The following is a 24,208-nucleotide window of genomic DNA, read 5'->3' as shown; positions in this document are numbered from 1 at the left end:
AGACAAGAGAAGACATGGACAAGCCGGCCCGTGAACAGTCGCCATCCGGCGTCAGGCCGTCCTCCTGCCGCGGCTGCGGTGCACTGCTCTAGAAAGGACAGCTGCTTCGCCTGCTTCAGGTAAGCATCTAACTCTGCATGTTTCTTCGGCCTGCCCTCTTCTCCCGCTGGAAGAGGCTCGGTGGCGGGCACTCAACACGCGTGAGACGAGGCTCCAGCGTCATGGAGGCCTCCTCCCGCACGTTTTTCCAGATGTCTCGCGCTCGTCACACCCGCTCTCGCACCCTGGTTCTTCCTATGACCAAGAGCGCCGTGCACCCCCCCCTCCTGCAACGTTGGTGGCCCTGCTGGCCGCCGCTCGGGACAAGCGACAGATGGAGGCGGTCGAGGGACGCTCTGGCTGTGACCAGACACCCATCCTCGCTGAGATGACATTATGTGACTAGCCTCCGCTCATGAACCGGGGTTCCTCGGCCATGAGCATTGAGGGCTCTCTCCGACAACGTTGGCAATTATCCTGTCCCCCTCCGCTGGCACCCCCCGCTCACACTGTGCTTGCCGTCTGGCGAGGAGCGCCGAGCGTGCCTCCCGGCACCCGGGCCACCGGGGACACTGTGGCCACGGCCAAGCGCCCCCGAGTTCTAAGGGGCCCAATCCTTTTCATCACACCGCGCTCGCATCGCTGGGGTGAGCTGAGCGCAGCTGTGACTTCTCCCGGTCCGTGGCGGCTCCCCCGGATGGGATCATTATGTTTGCGCATCGCGCTCGTGCCACTATGGCGTATTGCGCTTGATGAGGGTCTTCTCACTCCCTCTCCGGTGGCAACGGACAGGCCGACTGCTGGTGCTCGTGAGGCACACAGGACGGGCGCCCATGGTGAGGTGGTGTCGGTTCCCGAGCGTAGCAGTTTGGCCCCCACGGCAGTGTGGAATGCCGTTCCACTTGTGCTTCCTGTCCGCCTCCCGGCGAGGAGCACCAAGCATCCCTCTCCCACACCTCACCCCCCACCCTCCTCCGACATGCTCGCGGCGGAGCAGAGGTGTAATCGACGGTGCGCGGACCATGGAGAGCGGTATCCCTTTTCCCCGCCCTCCTGCGACAGCCTCGCGGTGGAGCGGAGGAGAATTTACGGTGCCTGGACCATTATTGGCAGCTCAATGCAGCGGGACAGCTGGACGCTGTTTCCCCAGCGACCGGGGTTACCAGCGGTGCCCGGGCCTCGATGCGACTTGGCACCATGCCCCCCTCCACTTGCTTTTGCTGCCGCGAGATGCTGGGGACTGGACAGACGGCCTCCCAATCCGCACTGCATGTAGCTCTTTCGTTATGGGCCCTCCACCTCTTTGTTCGAGAGGACGGGCGGGCCGGGGCTCCTGGATGTGAACGTGGTACAACCGCTTACACTTCACTTTCACGCATGTCGTGAGATGTTGGGTCCACTCTCACCCTGGTCGTCCAGGACGCTGAGGTGCAGTTACACCCTGCAGTTTGCTCGTCGCCCGCCTCCCTTCATAGGAATCCTCCGCACATGGCTCTCATGCCCCTCGGGGCGGCTGCGCTAATGGAGGAAGCATCCTCACTCCTTCACCGGGGCGCGATAACGGAGTTGAGGCACACTTGGGCTTCTACTGATCTGATTTCTTGGTTCCCAAGAAAAAGGGGAGTGACAATCATTCTGGACCTGCGGGTCCTGAACACTCATGTGGCCACCAGGAGGTTCGGCTTGCGGTCAGCCATCTCCTGGAGAGCGTCTGCCCTGGGGACTCGAAGTTCCTCAGATTCGCCGTGGGAGATTGGTGTTTTCAATACAACCGTCTCCCCTTCAGATACTCCCTCGCTCCGCGCACCTTCACCAAGCGTGTCGAGCCCCTCCGTTGTCGAGGTCTGAGGATGCTCACCTACATCGACGACTGGCTGATACTAGCGCCTTTCACCGGGAGGCCATGGAGCGCACGGCCCTGGTCCTTCACCACATCGAGCTCCTGGGGTTTGTGGTGAATAGAGACAAGAGCACGCTCGTCCCAGCTCAGCAGATGGCTTATCTGGACCTGGAGCTGGATGCTCTCACCATGACGGCTCGCCTTTCCGAGGGGAGGCAAGCCTCTGTCCTGTCACTCCTGAGGTTCCTGATCGCGTCACCCACGGTTCAGGTCCACCTGGTCAGGACCGTTCTGGGGATGATGGCTGCGGCCCACCCCATGGTTCACTTGGGCCTTCTGCACATGTGCAGGCTCCAACGGTGGTTTAGTCGCCTCCATCTTTCAGGGATGCGGGACAGACGCAGGAGTGTCTCAGTCTCGCCCCAGGTAAAAAACAACCTCCTGTTTTGGCTGGATCCAGTTCTTCTCCAGCAGGGAGTCCCCATGGGCTGTGTGTCGCATCACGTCGAGGTGTTCACGGAGGCGTCTCTCAGAGGTTGGAGAAGCATGCTAGGTCACCTCGTGGTGGGTGGTGCCTGGGACTCCACATCCATTCACATCAATGTGCTGGAAATAACTGCGGTGCAGCGGCTGCTGCTCCATTTCCAGGCCAGGCTGCGGGGCAGCCATGTACTGATCAGGTCAGACAACACCACGGTGGTGGCGTACCTGAACAGGCTTGGCGGGACGAGGTCTCCCTCCCTACATCTCAAGGCGGCAGAGATCCTGCTGTGGGCGGACCGGCACCTGTCCTCTCTGAAAGCTCGACACGTGCCCGGGGTTCTCAACGTCGGCGCGGACAGCATGTCTCGGGGAGGCCCACTCCCTGACGAGTGGAGCCTTTCCCCCCGAGTGGAAGCCCGACTCTGGCACAGGTTCGGGGCCCCCACGGCATACCTTTTTGCCAGTGCAGAGAAAGCACAGTGCCCACTTTGGTTCTCGCTCAGGTCATCAGACGAACCCGACGCCCTACTGCAGGCAGGGGGCACCCTCCGGTCCTGCCCCATCCTGGGCAGGAGTCTCTTGGCCTGGATGCTGAGCTGGTGAGACCAGTTGGGCTAGATCTCCCCCCGGCTGTGGTGTCCACCATCCTGAGCGCCAGGGCCCCCTCCACCGTTAAGACTCACAGATCTTGGTGGTGCCTGTGGTGGTGCTCGGAGAGGGTTCTGGACCCGGTCTCCTGCACCGTCGGTGGGGTGCTAAAATTTCTGCAGGCTTTGCTGGAGAGCGGTCACGCTGCATCCACTCTCGCAGTGTTTGCATCAGCCATCATGATGGGCCACCAAGGCTTCGGGCGTTTTTCAACGAGCAGTCACCCACTGGGGCTAGGGGCGTGTCGGCTGCGGCCTCCCCCCAGGCATGTAGTTCCCCCGTGGGACCTCCACACTGGATGGTCTGAGGGGTCCCCCTTTCAAGCCTTTGGAGCAGACGGATGTCCGCTTTCTCTCCTTCAAGGCTGCCCTCCTTTTGGCATTGGCCTCTGCCTAGAGGGTTGAGGATCTCTGCGCCCTTCCGGTCCATCCCTCCTGGATGGCTTTCAGTCAGGACTGGGGACTGGTTCACCTTTGGCCTAACCCGGTTTTCCATCCCAAGGTGATCACTTCGGAGTTTCGGTGGAGAATGATCCGGATCAGGGCACTTTGCTCCTTGCCTGGCTCGTCAGGAGACGACCCTCGGTTGCGGTTGCTGTGTCCGGTCAGGGCTCTGCATTGCTTCGTTGAGTGCATGGCTGGCTTTCGCACTACGGACCAGCTGGTTTTGTGGTTTGGGGCCAGGGGGTGTAGTGCCCCGCTGTCCTCCCCGCGTCTTGCCTACTGGGTTGGGGGCGCTATCGCGGCTGACTATGAGGCATGGAACTGCCTGTCGCCTGCGGTGATTCGCGCTCATTCTGCATGGAGCATTGCCGCTTCTGCGGCTCTGTGCAGAGGTGTCACGGTGGGTGATATCTGCCAGGCCGCCTCTTGGGCCTCTGCGTCCACCTTTGTGTGCTCCTATCTGATGGATATGTGCACAGACTCTGTGGCCATGTCAGTTTTCAGCGAGAACAGGAGTTCTGTTGTTTAACTGTGTTGGTTCTTGTCCAGACCGGCTACTGCTTCCCTGGGGGGATTCAGGCCGTGTGTGTTTCTGTTGCCTGCCGTTGTGACTCTGGTGTCCTGGCCGGCGTATGTGTGCCATCGTGTTACGCCAATCCTGTCAGCCTTCCAGATGGGGGTACATTTATCCCTACAGCCTCCGCCTTGGTAGTGTATCAGTAGCGAAGCCCGTCGGTGGGCTAAGCATCACATGAAGTAGAAATTATAGTTACTAAACGTAACTACAGTTCTACGAGTGTGTGCTTGCCCACCTACCTGCAAGACCAGCTGCCCTGCTTACGTTTCTCCTGGGCTGTTCAGAAGAAGGGAGTTGAGCGGGCGCACGCTGATTATATCCCCTTAGTGAGGGGCGTGGCAGTGTGGCAGCGCGCATGCGGGATTGGCGCGTCAGTTTTTGGATCTGTCTCAGTGATTGGCTGGTGCCAGGGAGGGTACCAATAGCAAAGCCCGTAGGTGGGCACGCACACACTCGTAGAACTGGAGTTAAGTTTAGTAACTATAATTTTGTAAACACTGATCGTTCACTGCAGAACATCTGGATGGAGGAAACGATGGAGGCTCCTATCTCTTCACTGCAGGGTGAAGACATCCAGAGGATCTCGCTCCGGCTTGCCCCCCCCCCCCCCCCTCGTTAAAATAACGTTTTGATACACACAGACCTGCGCATGCGCAGTGCGCCGCGGAAGGATATACCGGCACACAGTGGCTGAGTCTTTGGCTTCTACTGCTGTGCTCCGGTATATCCTTCCGCGGAGCACTGCGTATGTGCAGGTCTGTGGGTATCAAAACGTTATTTTAAGGGATTGAAAAGAAAACATGTCTTTTAAAATGTTTTATAACCATTCGGATTTACTTTGCGTGCTAATACGCCATCCCCTGGACCACTGGAAGGAGGATTTTGTCCACTTTCGTCAGTCCGGCTCTGTTCCCTGTTGACTTCCAGCAGTTGAGCTAAGCTAACTATGATGCTAACAGCTGGTAATCAGCCACTGGACCAAGAGACACAAAAAAGGTATTTATGAGCTTGTCAACCTTTGTGAATGATTGGGATAGGGCGTGGGTAAAAATCTTCGGCATATTCCTTTAAAGGATAATATTCAGATTTTTAATTGTTGTCATCTTGGCAGAAAAGTGCTCCATTTTCTAGAGGAGGCTGTCTGTAATCTCTTGATCTCTTATATACAACACTGTAAATGCAAACAATGACATGACTTAGGTGTAAATAGTATATTCAACTTAATTCATGCTAGTTTTATAAGTTTACTTTGTTTCACCAAGTTTTCTGTACTTTTTCCATGCTTACTTGTTCCACTCAGTGATATTTACTTGACTCTTCTGAGTGTGTGGCACCGTTTGTGACCATTTTTAATTTTACTCAAGGAATTTTAGTTCAAAAAACCTGGTTGGAAGTTACCATTACTCAGATGCTTTCAGTGCTCACAACTTTAAAAGAGGAAGCTCACTCAGATATGATAATTTCACTCTACTTGACACAGTTAAGTTCTTTTACTTAAATTTCCCAAGGTAATCAGTTTCCTAAATTCGTTTGAGTAAACTTAACTTGTTAGAATTTACAGTGAAGTAACAAGGACAAGTAATGAATTTTTAGACATTTTTTGTTTTGTTTTCCAGGATTTAGGAGGTGATCAAAGGTCTTAAAGGAGCTATCCGTGATTCTGAGAACTGACTTCAGTTTGAAATGTTGGCTCCGCCCCCGAGCTCTCTGACTGGTTCCTCACATTGAGAAAACCCTCCCCCTCCCCCCTCCGCTCTGCTCCCACTCAGCGTGCACAACGCTACATGCACATCCCATGAGGCCTCAATCACACATACGCGGCTGTGCGGGCGTGGATCTGTCCGGGTTTGCACGGTGTCTACGCGGAAAAGTCAGAACTGCATGCAAACAGATCAGTCCTTTCACACTGCACGCACGGCGGTTTCTAAATAGAAATCAAGTCTATTTTTCTGTGCGGACTTGAGCGGGCTGTGCGCGGCGTCCCGTTGAAACCAATGGCATAAACACACATCTCGTGTCGGCGAGGCTTTCTATGCATGTATTGAGCTCATGTCTGCCCACAGACTGGTCACACCAGAGGCTTTTCCAGTGTTCTGCTCCGTCTGTTTTTCCGCGCGGCTTGGAGCGGGTCCCATTGGAAACAATGTAGACAGATCCTACTTGTCATATATGCAGATATATGTTCCGTTTGAATTTACTATTCGGCGCAGTTGAGAGGAGCGCGCATGTCTAGATACACATATCTAGAGATCTATATCTATAGGTCTATGCCGGAGCTACGGAAGCCGCATTGTGTTGTGTGTTTTTGACTCCCGATGCTGATGCACGTTTCTGGATGCCTGCTCTTGGGAATAAACATCCTTTCGCTCCCAAAACGCCTCTGGAATTACTTCAGACATATTACACTCGTAGCCCTTTGCTGCGGACAACCCGCTCACGCAGACCGCGCTGTGAGAAAGGGATGCCTGAACACACCGCTCCAGCACCCGCGCCGTCTACGCGTCCGCCCGGTGCCCGCGCAGTGACCGCGTATGTGTGATTGAGGCCTAAGCGTGCACAATCCTCCGGAGGAAACACAGCACAAGCCACTTTGATTCTATTTTGTTCAAAATAAATGGCCACTTCGTCTCAGGTAAACCATATTTTACCTTCTCACTACATGTTCAATGCAGAAAGTAGCTGCAAAAATGAATTTGTAACAGCAAGTGGAGGTATCACCACTTTCCCTGTTGCTCCTTCGGCTTCCATGCTGGTCTGTCGTGCACGCGCTGAAGACGGCGCTCCCCCCCGCCCCCCCTGCTGCTGCCAGTGGAGCAGAGAGGTCGTCACGCTAAATCCTCAGGCAGCGCTTTGCGGGGCCAGATATCCAAAACACATTGATCAATGTGTGATTTTTTTTTTTTTTTCACAGAAATGTAGCATGGACTTGCTAGTACATGATGTCAAAAGCATTTTTCTCACCCTGGTTAAATTAAAATCACGGATAGTGCCTTTAAGGCCATTATTGCCTTGAATTGCACCCATTTCATTCTCATGAACACAATATCTACTGCGCCTTAAGCAGTGGCGGATGGTGGTGAAATTTGTTGGGGGGGGTTAACAAATGCTTGCATAATACCGATTAAACAGTTAACAGAGCTGCAAAAGTAACATCATCTATGATACACACAGTTACATCAATTATAGGTACACTGTTCTTTTTAAGTGTGGTCTCTCTCTCTTTCTCTCTCTCTCTCTCTTTCTCTCTCTCTCTCTCTCTTTCTCTTTCTCTCTCACGCACACACGTGCACATGCACGCACACACATATACATTTATGCACGACAAAACGTGTTCCAATCCAACTTCAACGACTGCCCACAGATAGCCTGCTGCAGCTGCTTGGTGCCATGTATCCAAACACGCCTTCAGTACAGCAGCTAACCTCAGCAACAACAAGGCGTCACAGTCCTTTAACAGGTCGACATGGGCCTACCTTATTTGAAAAGAAGGTCACATCGATGCCTTTCTGGGATGCAAACAGGTTAACCACCATGTCGTTGAAGTCGGGTAAATTTTGGATGAAGTCCCTCTCGATAGACAGCGTGGCAAGTGCATTCAATCAAAGCAAATAATCCACTTCGTTCATGCTGATGCCGCCATAGCTGAACTTTTTCTCCCTCCTTCCCAGCTCTGCCACCAATAGCAGCCCTGCTGCGTTAACTCGCCGCTATTGGTCAAAAGCCAAGTGGCCTGTGGGCTAACTGAAGTTAGCCCAAAATGCTCAGTAAACCACGGGGGGCGGGACATGACACCTGTCAATCACTTACAAGAACCAAATGAATGTATCTGCTGGGGCTGTAAAAAATAAACCCATTTAGAGATATTCTGTTTTTCTTTTGAATGATTGGTGCTGTTGCTGCCTTTGGTTTTATCTAAACTTAAAGTAATCTGTTGTAAGTTATTTCAAAAATAATTTTCTCATCTTTTTTGTGTTAGCTGTCTTTTTGTGCTGGGAGGGCTCAGCCCTGCTGGCCCATTTATACCAGCCAGCCCTGGCCTTAAGAGTATGTTATCAAATTAACACTCATTTGGCCTCAAGGATGAGCTGCATAGATTTTGGTGGTCAAGGTTTGGGGCACACAGCCTATCATTTTATTTTCTCTATTTTTCAGGACATTGGATCCAGAGAGGCTGAAGCAGACATTGCAGAGAAGACCATGGGCATCTACACAGTCCGAGTGGAGGGTCACGGTCTTGATGGTGTTGATATTGAGAGGCTTCAGTGTTATGTAATAAATCTGTTGAACCAACAAGGCACTCTGATTGTTGCATCATTAAGATTGTAATGAATGGAAAATAGTTACGTAAGTGTGATGCCTTTTGATTAGATTTAATTTATTACCTCATAATAACATGTAATTCAAACAAATATATATTATTCAACTTGAACAGGTAACCTTATTATTACGCAATTCAAACAATATAGTATATGTTTTTTTAAATAGGTACTTTGATTGTTATTCATTGAGATTAAATAGGCTTTATTTATAATGAACACATTGTGGTGTCTGTGGGGAGGGAGTTACCTCACATTAGAAGGGTTGGTGACTTAGGGGGGTGTGTTGCACTGTCAGTGGGGATAAATAGGCGGGAGTGTTCCATCATGGCGGCTTCCTGGATGACAGCTGTCACGGTCAGGGCAAAGAAAAGGCAGACCCAGCGCTCAGTAGCGGCTGGGGGCACTGGGGATGTTAACAAGCTGCTGTTCGTTAAAGACACGGTTTCCGGACGGCGTTTCCTCGTGAACACGGGCGCACAGTGGAGCATTCTTCCCGCTTCCAGCACGGACAGAGCCAGCGGGGAGCACGGGCCGCAGCTGGATGCCGCTAACGGGACTCTGATCCGGACATTGGGCACCAGGTTTGTGACTGTGTGTTTTGACGGGCGACGGTTCGGCTGGGACTTTGTGATGGCTGATGTCACAGTTCCAATCCTTGGAGCAGATTTCCTGTGTGCGCAGGGATTGTTAGTTGGCATTATTAACCGCCGCTTGGTGGATGCGTTTTCCTTCTCCTCCTATTCCTGCACTTTGGGGAAGGGTGGATTGCTGTCCCTTGCTACTCAGTTGCCCCCCGGGGATGTGTACCAGTGGCTCCTGGCTGAGTTTCCGGACCTCACAGTCCCCACCTTCTCTGCCTTCCTCGTCAAACACGTAGTGGAACATTATATTCCCATGGTCGGTCCGCCGGTTTATGTGCGCCCTCGCCGGCTGGATGCGGCTAAGCTGGGGATTGCAAGAGAGGAGTTCGCCACTATGGAGCGTCTGGGGATTGTGCGACACTCTGACAGCCCGTGGGCCTCACCTCTGCACATGGTACCGAAATCAGATGGCAGCTGGAGGCCGTGTGGTGATTTTCGGCGTCTGAATAACATCACCCAGCACGATCGGTACCCCGTTCCGCACATCCAAGATTTCTCGGTCCACCTGGCGGGGAAAGTTATCTTTTCCAAGGTGGATTTAGTGAGGGGCTATCACCAGGTCCCAGTCCACCCCGGGGACGTGCCCAAGACTGCGGTGATCACTCCGTTTGGCCTGTTTGAGTTCCTGTGGATGCCGTTTGGTCTTAAAGGTGCGGCGCAAACCTTCCAGCGGCTGATGGACTCTGTGCTGCGGGGGCTGCCTTTCCTGTTTGTGTACCTGGATGACATCCTGGTGGCCAGTGCCTTGGCCGAGGAGCACCTGTTACACTTGCGGTGGCTCTTCGGGAGGCTTACGGAGCACGGGCTGATTATTAATCCAGCCAAATGCCAGTTCGGCCTTTTGGAAATTGACTTCCTGGGTCATCGCGTCTCCTCACGCGGGGTGGTTCCGTTACCCACAAAGGTGGAGGTGATCGCCATTTTTCCTCGTCCTCGCACTGTCAAGTCCCTGCAGGAGTTCCTGGGCATGGTGAACTTCTACAACCGCTTTATTGCGCATGCAGCTCACCTGATGCGCCCCCTGTATGAGGCTCTGAGGGGCGCGACTGCCAAGGACGACGTGGACTGGACCGCCGAGAGACTCCTAGCATTTCAGAGGGCCAAGGATGCGCTTTCCTACGCCGCTATGTTGGTGCATCCCTCACCGGCGGCTCCGGTCGCACTCACCACAGACGCCTCGGATTACGCAGTGGGGGCGGTCTGTGAGCAGTGGGTGGATGGAGCCTGGCGTCCCCTCGCATTTTTCAGCAAGCAGCTGCGGGACAGTGAGAGGAAGTACAGCACATTTGACCGTGAGCTTTTAGCTCTTTTCCTCGCTACGCGGCACTTCCGGTTCCTGCTGGAGGGGCGGCGGTTCACCGCTTTTGTGGACCATAAACCCCTCACCTTTGCTATGGCCAAGGCCACAGAGCCATGGTCTGCCAGACAGCAGCGCCACCTCTCTCCTATTTCGGAGTTCACGACGGACATTCTGCATGTGGCGGGTAAAAGCAACGCCGTTGCGGACTGCCTCTCTCGGGCCCATGTGAACTCTGTGCAGCTGGGGGTGGATTATGCTGCTATGGCCGCCGACCAGCCAGCTGATGCGGAGGTCCAGGAGTACAGGACGGCCGCCACGGGGCTGAAGCTGCACGATGTGGCGTTTCAGGACGGCGGCACTTTGCTCCTCTGTGATGTCTCCACTGGTCAGCCCCGCCCCATGGTGCCTGCAGGCTGGCGCCGCCGGGTGTTTGATGCCATTCACATGCTGTCGCATCCTGGGGTGAAGGCGTCGGTGAAACTTTTTTTTTTTTTTTACTTGTCCTGTTCGGCATCTGGGGCGTGCAATATTGTATGATTGTAGCCTTTTACTATCCGAACAGATTTTAATGGTAGCAGCAGGACGAGACTGAGTCTCCTCCTGCTGCTGCCTTTATTTAAAGCTGGCATCCGACATGGCTGCCGGACAGAACCGGGACGGAAACGCTCAGAGAGCAGGGACAGAAAGAGAGAAAGATAAAGAGAGGGAGAACGGGGGGGGGGGGGGGGGGGGGGGGGGGGGGGCACAACCTATGTACAAAGTCACAATACAAAACAGTGTTGTCGATGCACCACACGCAACCAAGAACAATCCCAAACTCCCAATCTAGACAACACCAAAACAGAGCCGACAACCAACACAGAAAATTACAGAACCATACATACATTTTTTTTTTTTCGAACCATATTAGTGAACAGACCAGGCCACAAAAATAAAGGAGATGTAGGGGAGGAAGGAAATGCAAGGACACCACAAACCCTTTTTTTTTTTTTTTTTTTTGAATATAGCTCGTCGTAACTAGTAGTAAACTAGGGGCGTGCATCAAGAGAGGTCTGCTACAGATCACCATTAGTCTAACCACCACAAGAAGACAAGGTAACCGAGTATGTGAAGAGTGATTAAAGATCAACGTGATCATATGAATATGATGGTGACAGTGATGGTGATGGTGATCATGCATATATGACCTCTGACCTCTGAGAAGGCCAGAAGCAGGCCAGAGAGGCCCTCAGAGCCCAGACAGCCGGCGGTCATCACAGTGCCCGGATCCAAGCCGCCCCCCCCAGGCAGACGCCCCCGCTCCGGTCCAGAAACGGGGCAGAGGAAAGCCCCGGCCGGGGACCCCGGCAGCCCCGGGGCCCGGGCCCCGCGGAGCCACGATCGGCAGGAGCCGGTCCACCCCGGGCGCCGGACGCCCGGGGTGGGCAGGGCCGAGAGCCCAAGGCCCAAGAGCCCAGGAGCCAACCCCCCACCCAGGCGGAGGGCCATGACCCCTCCGGGAGAACCAGCCCACACAGGAGGCTACCCACCCCAGGCCAGTACCCCCCCCAGCGCTCCGGCCACGCACCCCGAGATCCAGGGCATCACCCCCCCCCCCCCCCCCCCCCCCCCCACCCGGAACCCACCCCCCCGTCCACCACCCGGCCCACCACTCCCACCCTCTGTCCTCTCCCGCCTCACTCCCCCCCGCCCCAACCCAACACTCATACCCACTCACTCATACTGACACACACACATGCACACACACACACACACAACCACTCATCCCTAAACCAAATGCACACACACACACACACTCACATTCCTACACACGCACACACTCTCACGCACACGCTAATAAGCACGTGCGCACACACACACACACACACACACAGTCAACCCTAACCCAAACACACTCACATTCCCGCGTCATCCAACTGTCATATCCTGTGGGAGACATCCCCGGAAGGCAAGGGAACACCGAACCCCACATCCAGGACCCCCCGCCACCCACAACTGCCCCCCCCACCCCACCGCCGCAGACAGATATGCACCCCCCAGAGCCAGCAGCCCCCCAAACCACAGCCCCTGCAAACCCCAGGCCTGTGGGGAAAACAACAGCCCCCCCCCCCCCCCCCCCCCCCCCCCCGCCCCTCCCCCCACCAGAAGGACTCCGGAAACGGGGGCGCAGAAGACCCCATTGCCCTCCCTCCCCCCTCCGTCTCGTGAGTGTTGATGGAGTATATGTTGTTTGCGATTAAAATTTGAGGGGCAGTAACCACACCGTGCTGCGAGTGAGGCCAAACGAGCAGTCTCATCCACCTGAACAGCCCCACCCCCGACACGGCGCGCCAAGACCCCCCAACGTGTGTGTATGTATGTATTTGGTCGTGTTAGATGACTAAGTGAAATTAAGACTGAGAGGCGAGCCACTGAAGCGTGCAGTAATTGGGGCCACTGAGATGGCCCCCTCCACCACACCCAACTTGATAAGCCCGCCTCCCAAAGCCCTACGTGTGTGTGCATGAGAGCGGGGGGAGAGGGGGGTCCGGGGATGCCGCAGCACCCCCGTCACCCAGGAGCCCCCCGATGAAGGACAGGGCCAGGAGCGCCACCCCCCCCACCCCCTTCCAGGACCAGGGCGGACAGCGACCATGGCCAGAGAGCCACCGACCCAAGAAGCACACACCCATCATGCATCAGGAGGAGTGAAGGTGAGGACAGACAGGGGGCAGCAGAAGGACCCAGACCCAGGGCCCACCGCCCCCAGGCCCACCGGGGCCACCCCCCACAGGACACCGCACTCTCTCATACATTGCTCCAATCGCCCACACATATACACACACGTACAGACATACATACATACTTACAGATACACACCCACACACACATACATACACACTCACAGATACATACCTATCCAGATACACACCCACACACTCACATACACATACATAAATACCCACACATACAAAAACATACATACATACTCACACATACACACCCACACACATATACACATACACGCACCTTCCCCAACCCCCTAACCCCCACAGCCCACCACTCCCCTATCTACCCCCCCATCCACCCCGCCCCCTGTCCCCCACCACCACAACCACCCACCCCGATGCCCTGGATTCCGGGGCAGCAACCAGACACCAGGGCGTGCACCGACCTAGGCCGTGGCAGCACGCCCGAGCCGACCGGCCCCCCCAGCCAGGCCAACCCCCTCACCCTCACGGAAGGGGAGAGCCCCCAGGCACCAGGGCCCCCAGCCACACCTGTCCCAGGACACCCCGGCCGCCCGGACATGAACCGGCACCCGCCGACCCCGGCCCCCCGGGGCCCTCGCCCCACCGCCGCCAGACAGCCCCAACAACCGGCGCCCCCCCCACCCCCAATCCAAACCAAACACGAAGACAGCCCCCAGCGAAGCAGCCCAGATCCCAACCCCAATACAGCGCCAACCACCCGCAGCCATCAGGCCCCCCCCACCAACAACCGACCCTCAAAGAGGAGAGGCCCTCATCTTCCCCTTACATTAAGTGATGGAGCTGATCACAGGGGACCAGAGGGAACCAGATTCAGCTGATTGATCCTCTGAACAGACAGACATCGTCTCCAAGCTAATATGATCTAATAGAAGATTCTTAAACTGCCTATTACTCAGATTATTTCTGGATTTCCAATTTACAAGGATAGTTTTCTTTGCGATGCACAAGATGGTGAGAACCATGGAGACAGAGTTTATTGACATGTTAATTTCACCCAAATCACCCAAAAGACACAGTGTGGGAGTTGCAGGAATATTGCATGTGAACCATGTTGACAGGTCTTCACACACCTGAAGCCAGAACCTCTGCACTGGTGTGCAGGACCACAAGGCATGGAGGTAGCTGTCAGTCATGTTATCATTGCAATGTGAACAGATATTAGATTGTGATAGACCCATCTGGAACATCCTTCGTCCTGTGTAATGAATTCTATGCAGAATTTTGAATTGTATTAGTTGTATATTTGAATTCTTTGTCATTTTGAAAGTATTTAAACATATTTGTGACCACGCATTTTGGTCAAAGTTGTTAGATAAGTCAGCCTCCCATTTTAAGGTCGGAAGGAAGATTTCATCTTCTACCTTTGATAATATTTTATATGTCTTTGATAGCAACTTTGGGGAACTGAGGTTTAAGAATTCTTCACCCCCGAGAGGTAGCTGTCCCTGCAATTGATTAAAGGTATACTTTTTATCTATGATAGATTTAAGTTGATGATATTCTAAAAATGCTGTGCTGCTGATTCCATATTGTGAGATGAGAGTATTGAATGATAGAAAGTTGCCATTTTCAATGATATGTTCAAGCTGGCTGATTCCTTTATTTCTCCACTGAGTGAAGTTTATCATCTTTTTGTTTTGCAGGATGTCCGGGTTGTTCCAGATGAGTGTGAGTTTACACGGGATCAGAGAAGATTTGGTTAGCTTTAGAAAGTCCCACCAAGCCATTAAAGAGGAACCGATGTTGACACTTTTAAAACACAGATGGGATTTGATGGTGGGACTGATGAATGGCAGGTCAGAGATGACTAGATCCTCACATAATGCTTGCTCTACATCCAGCCATGGCTCATCTAAATTGTTAGGTTTAAGCCATTTGGAGATATATTGCAGCTTGCTGGCTATGAAGTAATTACTAAAGTTAGGCAAGTCTAGTCCACCTCTGTCTTTAGTCTGTTGTAACGTCTTTAAACTGATACGTGATGGTTTATTTTTCCAGAGAAATTTAGATATGTATGAGTCCAGTGATTTGAACCAGCCAGACGATGGTTTGGTTGGTATCATTGAAAATAAATAGTTAACCTTAGGTAAAGTCATCATTTTAATGGTGGCAACCCTCCCCATAAGAGATACAGGTAAGCGTCTCCACCGTAAGAGGTCATCCTCTATTGACTTCAGTAACGGAACATAATTTAGTTTTGAAAGTTCTGATATCCTCGGAGAAATGTTTATGCCTAAATATCTAATGTTTCCAGACTGGATTGTAGCATTGGGTATACTTTGTAAATCACAGTTTATAGGCATGGCTGTAGTCTTAGACCAGTTGATAGAATAGTCAGATATTAGTGAAAATTTGTCAATAAGTGTGATTGTCTGGGAGATAGAAAATATAGAGTTCTGCAGGAAAAGCAATACGTCATCTGCATAAAGACTTATTTTATGTTCTATCTTATTGTTAGCCAGGATCCCTCTGATGTCTTTATTTTGTCTTATAGCAGCTGCCAGAGGTTCGATAAAGATGGCAAACAGTGAGGGAGAGAGTGGACAGCCCTGTCTGGTTCCTCGCTGCAGACAGAAGCTTGGAGAAGTCTGCTCGTTAGTCTTCACACATGCAGCTGGGTTGTTATATAAGATTTTAATCCAATCTATGAAAGACGTTCCAAACCCAAATTTGGTTAATATTCCAAATAGAAATTTCCAATTTACTCGATCAAAAGCTTTTCCAGCATCTAAAGAGATAATTATGGATTCTAGATTATGTATTGTAGAGTAATCTATTATATTAATTTATCTGCGCATGTTAGTGGATGAATGTCTACCTTTAATGAACCCTGTTTGGTCAGGATGTATTATGAGAGGGGTTATCTTTTCTATTCTCCTGGATAGGGCTTTGCTGATTATTTTGAGATCTACATTTATTAATGCAATAGGACGATAACTGGACGGAAGTGTGGGGTCTTTCCCTGGTTTAAGTATTAAAGTTATTTTGGCTAAATTCATATTTGAGGGTACTGTTCGTTTATTTTTTATTTCCATTACCATTTTATGAAAAGTGGGAGCCAACATGGTCCAGAATTCTTCATAGAATTCTGCTGGATAGCCATCTGGACCTGGAGCTTTATTGTTGGGCATATCCTGCAGAGATTTATGGAGTTCATCCACTGAAAGAGGAGAATCCAACACTATTCTATTTTCATCTTTCAATTTTGGAAGGTTAATATCATTTAAGAAAGTATTAATTTCCTCATCTGTTGTGTCTATTTGTGATCAGTATAATCCTTGATAGAAATCTCTAAAGATATTATTGATCTTGTCCGGGTCATGGCTAATGTTTCCTTCTGAGTCTTTAACAGCTGAAATCGTGTTTTTCTCCTTGTTTGTTTTTAACTGATTCGCCAGGAATCTTCCAGATTTATTACTATGCTCAAAGTTCTCTAAACGGAGTCGTTGGATCAGGAATTGAGTTTTTTTATCTAGAATTTCATTCAGTTCAAGTTTAGCTTTCCTTATATCCTTCAGTATGTTCTCTTGTGGGGCGACATGATAAGCCTCCTCCAGAGATCCATCCATCCATCCATCCATCCATTTTCTACCGCTTATCCAGGGCTGGGTCGTGGGGGCAGCAGTCTCAGCAGGGATGCCCAGACTTCCCTGTCCTCAGACACTTCCTCCAGCTCCTCTGGGAGGATCCCAAGGCGTTCCCAGGCCAGCCGAGAGACATAGTCTCTCCAGAGTGTCCTGGGTATTCCCCGGGGTCTCCTCCCAGTGGGACATGCCCGGAACACCTCCCTAGGGAGGCGTCCAGGAGGCATCCTAAACAGATGTCCGAGCCACCTCAGCTGGTTCCTCTGGATGTGGAGGAGTAGCGGCTCTACTCCGAGCTCCTCCCTGGTGGCTGAGCGCCTCACCCTATCTCTAAGGGAGCGCCCAGCCACCCTACGGAGGAAGCTCATTTCGGCCGCTTGTATCCGGGATCTTGTCCTTTCGGTCATGACCCAAAGCTCATGACCATAGATGAGGGTGGGAACGTAGATTGACCGGTAAATCGAGAGCTTCGCCTTTCGGCTCAGCTCCTTCTTCACCACGACGGACCGATACAACGACTGCATCACTGCAGCCGCTGCACCGATCCGCCTGTCAATCTCACGCTCCATCCGTCCCCCACTCGTGAACAAGACCCCAAGATACTTGAACTCCTCCACTTGGGCTAGGGTCTCTCCACCAACCTGGAGGGGGCAAGCCACCTTCCTCCGGTCGAGGACCATGGCCTCGGATTTGGAGGTGCTGATCCTCATCCCTGCCGCTTCACACTCGGCTGCGAACCGCCCCAGTGCATGCTGTAGGTCCGGGTTCGATGAAGCCAACAGGACAACATCATCTGCAAAAAGCAGAGATGAAACCCTGTGGTTCCCGAACCGGACCCCCTCCGGCCCCTGGCTGCACCTAGAAATTCTGTCCATGAAGGTTGTGAACAGAACCGGTGACAAAGGGCAGCCCTGCCGGAGTCCAACATGCACCGGGAACAGGTCCGACTTACTGCCGGCAATGCGGACCAGACTCCTATTCCGGTCATACAAAGACCGGACGGCCCATAACAAGGGGCCCCGGACTCCGTATTCCCGGAGCACCCCCCACAAGACACCACGAGGGACACGGTCGAATGCCTTCTCCAAATCCACAAAACACATGTGGACTGGTTGGGCAATCTCCCACGAACCCTCGAGCACCCTATGGAGGGTAGAGGGTAGAGCTGGTCCACTGTTCCACGACCAGGACGAAAACCGCATTGTTCCTCCTGGATCCGAGGTTCGACTATCAGTCGGATCCTCCTCTCCAGTACCCTGGAATAGACTTTCCCGGGGAGGCTGAGGAGTGTAATCCCCCTATATTTGGAGCACACCCTCCGGTCCCCCTTTTTAAACAGGGGGACCACCACCCCGGTCTGCCAATCCAGAGGCACCGTCCCCGACCGCCACGCGATGTTGCAGAGACGTGTCAACCAAGACAGTCCCTGCACATCCAGAGACTTAAGGTACTCAGGCCGAATCTCGTCCACCCCCGGTGCCTTGCCACCGAGGAGCTTGCCAACCACCTCAGTGACTTCAGCTTGGGTGATGGACGAGTCCACCTCTGAGACCTCAGCCTCTGCTTCCTCCACGGAAGACGTGCCGACGGGATTGAGGAGGTCCTCAAAGTATTCCTTCCACCGTCCAACAATATCCCCAGTTGAGGTCAGCAGCTCCCCACCTCCACTGTAAACAGTGTTGGCGGAGACCTGCTTTTCCCTCCTGAGGCGCCGGACGGTTTGCCAGAATTTCTTCGAGGCCGACCGATAGTCCTCCTCCATGGCCTCCCCGAACTCCTCCCAGACCCGAGTTGTTGCCTCCACAACTGCTTGGGCTGCAGTTCGCTTGGCCTGCCGGTACCCGTCAGCTGCTTCGGGAGTCCCATGAGCCAGCAAGGCTCGATAGGACTCCTTCTTCAGCTTGACGGCAGCCGTTACTTCCGGTGTCCACCACCGGGTTCGGGGGTTGCCGCCACAACAGGCACCGGAGACCTTACGACCACAGCTCCGAGCAGCTGCTTCGACAATGGAGGTGGAGAACATGGTCCACTCGGACTCAATGTCCCCAGCCTCCCTCGGGACATGAGAGAAGCTCTCCCGGAGGTGGTAGTTGAAAGCCATGCTGACAGCGGGTTCCACCAGACGTTCCCAGCAGACCCTCACAACACATTTGGGTCTGCCAAGTCTGTCCAGTTTCCTCCTCCGCCAGCGAATCCAACTCACCACCAGGTGGTGATCGGTCAACAGCTCTGCCCCTCTCTTCACCCGAGTGTCCAAAACACGCGGCCGGAGGTCAGATGACACGACAACAAAGTCGATCATCGACCTCCGACCTAGGGTGTCCTGGTGCCAAGTGCACTTATGGACACCCCTGTGCTCGAACATGGTGTTTGTTATGGACAAACTGTGACTAGCACAGAAGTCCAATAACAGAACACCACTCGGTTTCAGATCGGGGAGGCCGTGCCAGAGATTTAATTCTTAATTCCAATTCTAAAGTTCTTGAAGCTTCTTTCTTTTTCTTGTGTGAGGAGAAGGAAATTATTTTTCCCCTCATCACCGCTTTCCCTGCCTCCCAAAGAACACAAGCTGAAGTATCTGGCAAGTCATTATTTTCTAAATATATAGACCATTCTCTTGTTAGATAGCTAATAAACTCTGGATCTTTAAGTAATGATGTATTAAATCTCCAGTTTCTAGTTGGTGGTTTATTCTTCTTATTTCTGAGAGTAAATGAAACTGGTGCGTGATCACTTATGATGATGGGATGAATTTTGATTTCTGAGATGTCATTCATCAGTGTGCTGCTAGTTAAGAAATAATCTAATCTAGAGTAAGAATGGTGAACTGAAGAGAAGAATGTGTATTCTCTTGCAGTGGGGTGGTGAGAGCGCCAGGCATCGCAAAGACCAAAATCCTTCATGTACTGTTTCACAGTTTCTGAGGATTGCCAGAGTCGTTGACTTCCTGTGGTACTCAGTCTGTCCAATTGTGGGTCAGAAACCATTTTGAAATCCCCTCCTATAATCAATGTGTGACCTGAGTGATCATCCAGTGAGGAGAAGAGGGAGTGAAAGAAGGAGGGGTCGTCAACATTAGGTCCATACACGTTAGCAATGCAGAATTTAACATTCTGGATAGATAATGTGATAATAACAAATCTGCCTTCTGGATCTATGATTGAACTGTCAGTAGAGAAGTTTAACCTTCTACTGATAAGAATTGCTACTCCTCTTTGCCTAGAATTGTAACAGGCTGAGTACACATGTGGAAACTGTGTTGATCGGAGAAGATCTACTGATGAGTTTGTTAAATGAATTTCCTGTAATAAGACAATTTCTGCCTGCAACTCCTGAAGCCGATGGGTAATTTTGAATCTCTTTTCCCTTGTACCAGCCCCACGGATATTCCAGGAAACGAAATTGAGAGTGTTCATGACTAGACAGCTATGAGTGTTACATGCATTTCACTAAGGCGTCGGTGAAGCTGGTGGGGGCGAAGTTCGTCTGGCCGGGCCTCAAGAAAGACATCAGGGCCTGGGCGGCCTCTTGTGTGGCGTGTCAGCGGGCCAAGATTCATCGCCACACCAAGGCGCCAGGAGTCGTTCTTCATGCCCGAGAGGAGATTTGACTACGTCCACCTGGACTTGGTGGGTCCGCTGCCCCCCTCGCAGGGCTTTACTCACCTCCTGACGATGGTGGACCGGACCACCAGGTGGCCGGAGGTGGTTCCACTGGCTTCGACGACGTCGGCGGAGGTGGCACGGGCCTTCATATCCACCTGGGTGGCCCGTTTCGGCACTCCGCTGGACCCGCTGGACGTCGCTTCGAACAGGGGTCCTCAGTTCACCTCCGAGCTCTGGACGGCAGTGGCGAGGGGCCTCGGGGTGAAGCTCCACCGCACCACGGCGTTTAACCCTCAGGCTAATGGGCTGTGTGAGCGTTTTCACCGCTCTGTGAAGACTGCCCTCCGTGCCTCCCTTACGGGCTGTGACTTGGTGGATCGTCTGGCGTGGGTTCTGCTGAGTCTGCGCTCGACCCCGAAGGAGGATCTGCAGGCATCTGCAGGCATCCTCTGCAGATCTGGTCCCTGGAGAATTTCTCACGGATCCATCGGGGCCCTGGTCTGGGGCTGCCAGGCAGCCCAGTTTCATGGATGCCGGTCGGGGTTTTGGCCCGCTCCCTGTCACCACTGCCTCCCCCGCTCCTATGTTCCGAAGATTTTGATGCCTGCTAAATATGTATTTGTTCGCCATGACGCCCACCGGGCCCCGCTGCGGCCTCCTTATGACGGTCTGTTCTTCGTCCTGGAGGCAGGGCCCAAGAACTTTGTGTTGGAAATGGGTGGTACGCCGGTCCAGGTTTCAGTGGATCGTCTGACGCCTGCCCATGTTCTGCCGGAGGAGCCGGTGGAGGTGGCGCAGCCCCCGAGACGGGGGTTTCCCCCCAAGCCGACTACCGTCGTGGGGGCTCCTGCCCCTGTCGCCCCGCCGGTGGGTTCCGCGCCTGCTGCTGTGGAGGTGCGCAGTCGGTTTGGCCGTGTGGTTAGACCGCCCTTAAGAGACTGATGTTGATGTAGTGGTAGGTTTTGTTTTTGTTCTCCCTTGGGGCGCATGCTTCCTTCTGAATGTACGAGGGGGAGGGGGGGCTGTGTGGTGTCTGTGGGGAGGGAGTTACCTCACATTAGAAGGGGCGGGGTTGGTTTGATTAGATTTAATTTATTACCTCATAATAACATGTAATTCAAACAAATATATATTATTCAACTTGAACAGGTAACCTTATTATTATGCAATTCAAACAATATACTATATGTTTTTTAAATAGGTACTTTGATTGTTATTCATTGAGATTAAATAAACTTTATTTACAATGAACACATTGTGGTGTCTGTGGGGAGGGAGTTACCTCACACTAGAAGGGGCGGGGTTGGTGACGTAGGGGGGTGTGTTGCACTGTCAGTGGGGATAAATAGGCGGGAGTGTTCCATCATGGCGGCTTCCTGGATGACAGCTGTCACGGTCAGGGCAAAGAATAAACCACGCTCAATCCGAGTCCCACGTCCGTCTCCTCCTTCCGCAACCTCCACAACATAAACCCAGTGATTATGCATGTGAAATAAATATACTTTATTACATTTATGAATGTTCATGATGTAATGTTCATTAGATCAGTGTGGTTTAGAATTACTTACAAAAATGAATGGGAATTTGTCATGTAATAAAATTACAAAAATCTTAAAAGTTAGGGGTAAATATTTATGAGTGTAGGCGCCCCAAGGCGAGAACCAACCACCTTTGGGGCTCTACTCCGAATTTTCCTGTAGGGGGCGGGGGGGGGGTGGGTCTCCCTGAGCCTTTGTCACTCCCATGATGACCATAAAGCAGTGGTGCTATTTTAGCCATAGCTGGGGGTTGCAACATACAGACAGGGGGAGACAGGAATCAAACCAACAACCTCTCGATTTTAAGACGATTGCTCTCCCTACAGCTGCCCCAATGTTATTATCCTTGTTATATATTTACAAAAAGTGCAGTTTGTGGAAGTACATTTTCAATATACTACTGACACTATGAATGAACTTACAATACAATTAAGTACAGTTTTGTGTCACCAGGGAAGCAGAAGTTGAAGCTTGACATTCCAGCTGAACGACGGCTGGAAGGTGAAGTGAAGCTGCTGCATTTCCTAAATGAAATTAAGCTGTGATGTCCTCTCCCTTCTCTCCACACTGAGTCACTGCCTCCTCCTCTTTCACAGATCTCACAGCTGAGGGATCACTGACGTCTCTGAGCTGCAGGGGGCAGCAGCTCACCAGCAGAACCAGGGCAGACCAGCGTTCACAGGAGCAGGAAACCAGAGGAGGGTTGGACTTCAAAGCTGCTGAGTAGGAAAAGAAACTCTTCAAACACTGGCTGTTGTTGAGAGGAGGAAATGGCTCAGGGAGGAGCTCAGCTGGATCCACTAAAGTTCTCTTGTTCCATCTGTCTGGATCCCCTGAAGGATCCGGTGACGGTTCCCTGTGGACACAGCTACTGCAGCAACTGTATTAAAAGACACTGGGATGAAGAGCAAAACAAGGGACTCTACAGCTGTCCTCTGTGTGGGGACAAGTCCTGGAGGAGGCCTGACCTGAAGAAAAGCGTCATGTTAGCAGAGTTAGTGGAGGATCTGAAGAAGACTGGACTCCAAGCTGCTGCAGCTGATCTCTGCTCTGCTGGACCTGAAGATGTGGCCTGTGATGTTTGCTCTGGGAGGAAGCTGAAAGCCGTCAAGTCCTGTCTGGTCTGTGTGGCCTCTTACTGTGAGGAACACCTCCAAGGTCACTACGAAGCAGCTCCATTGAAGAAACACCAGCTGGTGGAGCCCTCCAAGAAGCTCCAGGAGAAGATCTGCTCTCTTCACGATGAGGTGAAGAAGATTTTCTGTCGCACTGATCAGCAGTGTATCTGTTCCCTCTGCACCATGGACCAACACAGAGGCCATGAAACAGTCCCAGCTGCAGCAGAAAGGAGGCAGAAGCAGAAGGAGCTGAAGAGGAGTCGACTAAACATCCAGCAGAGAATCCAGGAGCGAGAGAAAGATGTGAAGCAGCTTCAGCAGCAGATGTTTGCCATCAATGTCTCTGCTGATGAAGCAGTGGAGCACAGCGAGGAGAGCTTCACCCAGATGATCCGTCTCCTCCAGAACAGAAGCCTTGAGGTGAAGCGGCAGCTCAGATCCCAGCAGCAAACTGCAGTGAGTGGACTCAAAGAGCTTGAGGAGAAGCTGCAGCAGGAGATCGCTGAGCTGAGGAGGAAAGACGTCCAGCTGGAGCAGCTGGCTCACACAGAGGACCACACCCAGTTTCTCCACAGCTACACCTCAGTGTCAGCACTCAGTGAGCCCACACACTCCTCCAGCATCCAGACTGCTCCTCTCAGATACTTTGAGGATGTGGCAGCAGCTGTGTCAGAGAGCAGAGACAAACTCCAAGACATCCTGAGAGAGACTGAAGAGGAGCTGCTGCTACTGCTACAACCACAGCCAGAGAGCAGAGCAGACTTCTTACAATATTCACAGCAGATCACTCTGGATCCAAACTCTGTGAACAGAGAGCTGAAATTATCTGATGGAGACAGAAAAGTAACTTTAACAGAGGAAATTCAGCCTTATTCTGATCATCCAGACAGATTCACTGGATATCTTCAGGTTCTGAGCAGAGAGAGTCTGACTGGACGTAGTTACTGGGAGGTGGAGAGGAGAGGAATAGTTACTGTAGCAGTCACATACAAGAACATCAGCAGAGCAGGGAGGGGAAAGGAATGTGGATTTGGATATAATGACAAATCTTGGGCTTTAGATTGTGACATATTTGACGGTTTTATTTTCTGGCACAACAACATCCACACTCCCGTCTCAGGTCCTGAGTCCTCCAGGGTGGGAGTGTACCTGGATCACAGAGCAGGTATTCTGTCTTTCTACAGCGTCTCTGAAACCATGACTCTCCTCCACAGAGTCCAGACCTCCTTCACTCAGCCGCTACATGCTGGAGTTAGACTTCATGATAACTTATTATTTGGACTTTCTAGAACCTCAGCAGAGTTCCTGAAACCTGAGTAG

General features: G+C 52.3%; 1 protein-coding gene across 1 annotated transcript; it reads left to right on the top strand.

Annotated features, from left to right (window-relative positions):
• On the top strand, positions 1 to 24,208 carry LOC115409134 (tripartite motif-containing protein 16-like). The gene is made up of 2 exons (XM_030120132.1): positions 1 to 119; positions 22,367 to 24,208. Exon 2 carries the CDS (start codon positions 22,541 to 22,543, stop codon positions 24,206 to 24,208), a length of 1,668 nt encoding a protein of 555 aa, XP_029975992.1. The 5' UTR covers positions 1 to 119; positions 22,367 to 22,540.

The sequence above is a fragment of the Salarias fasciatus genome, chromosome 22, assembly GCF_902148845.1.
Source record: "Salarias fasciatus chromosome 22, fSalaFa1.1, whole genome shotgun sequence".
Classification (NCBI taxonomy): domain Eukaryota; kingdom Metazoa; phylum Chordata; class Actinopteri; order Blenniiformes; family Blenniidae; genus Salarias; species Salarias fasciatus.
Note: the sequence above shows the minus strand (reverse complement) of the source record. Positions and strands in the feature narration are given on the sequence as shown.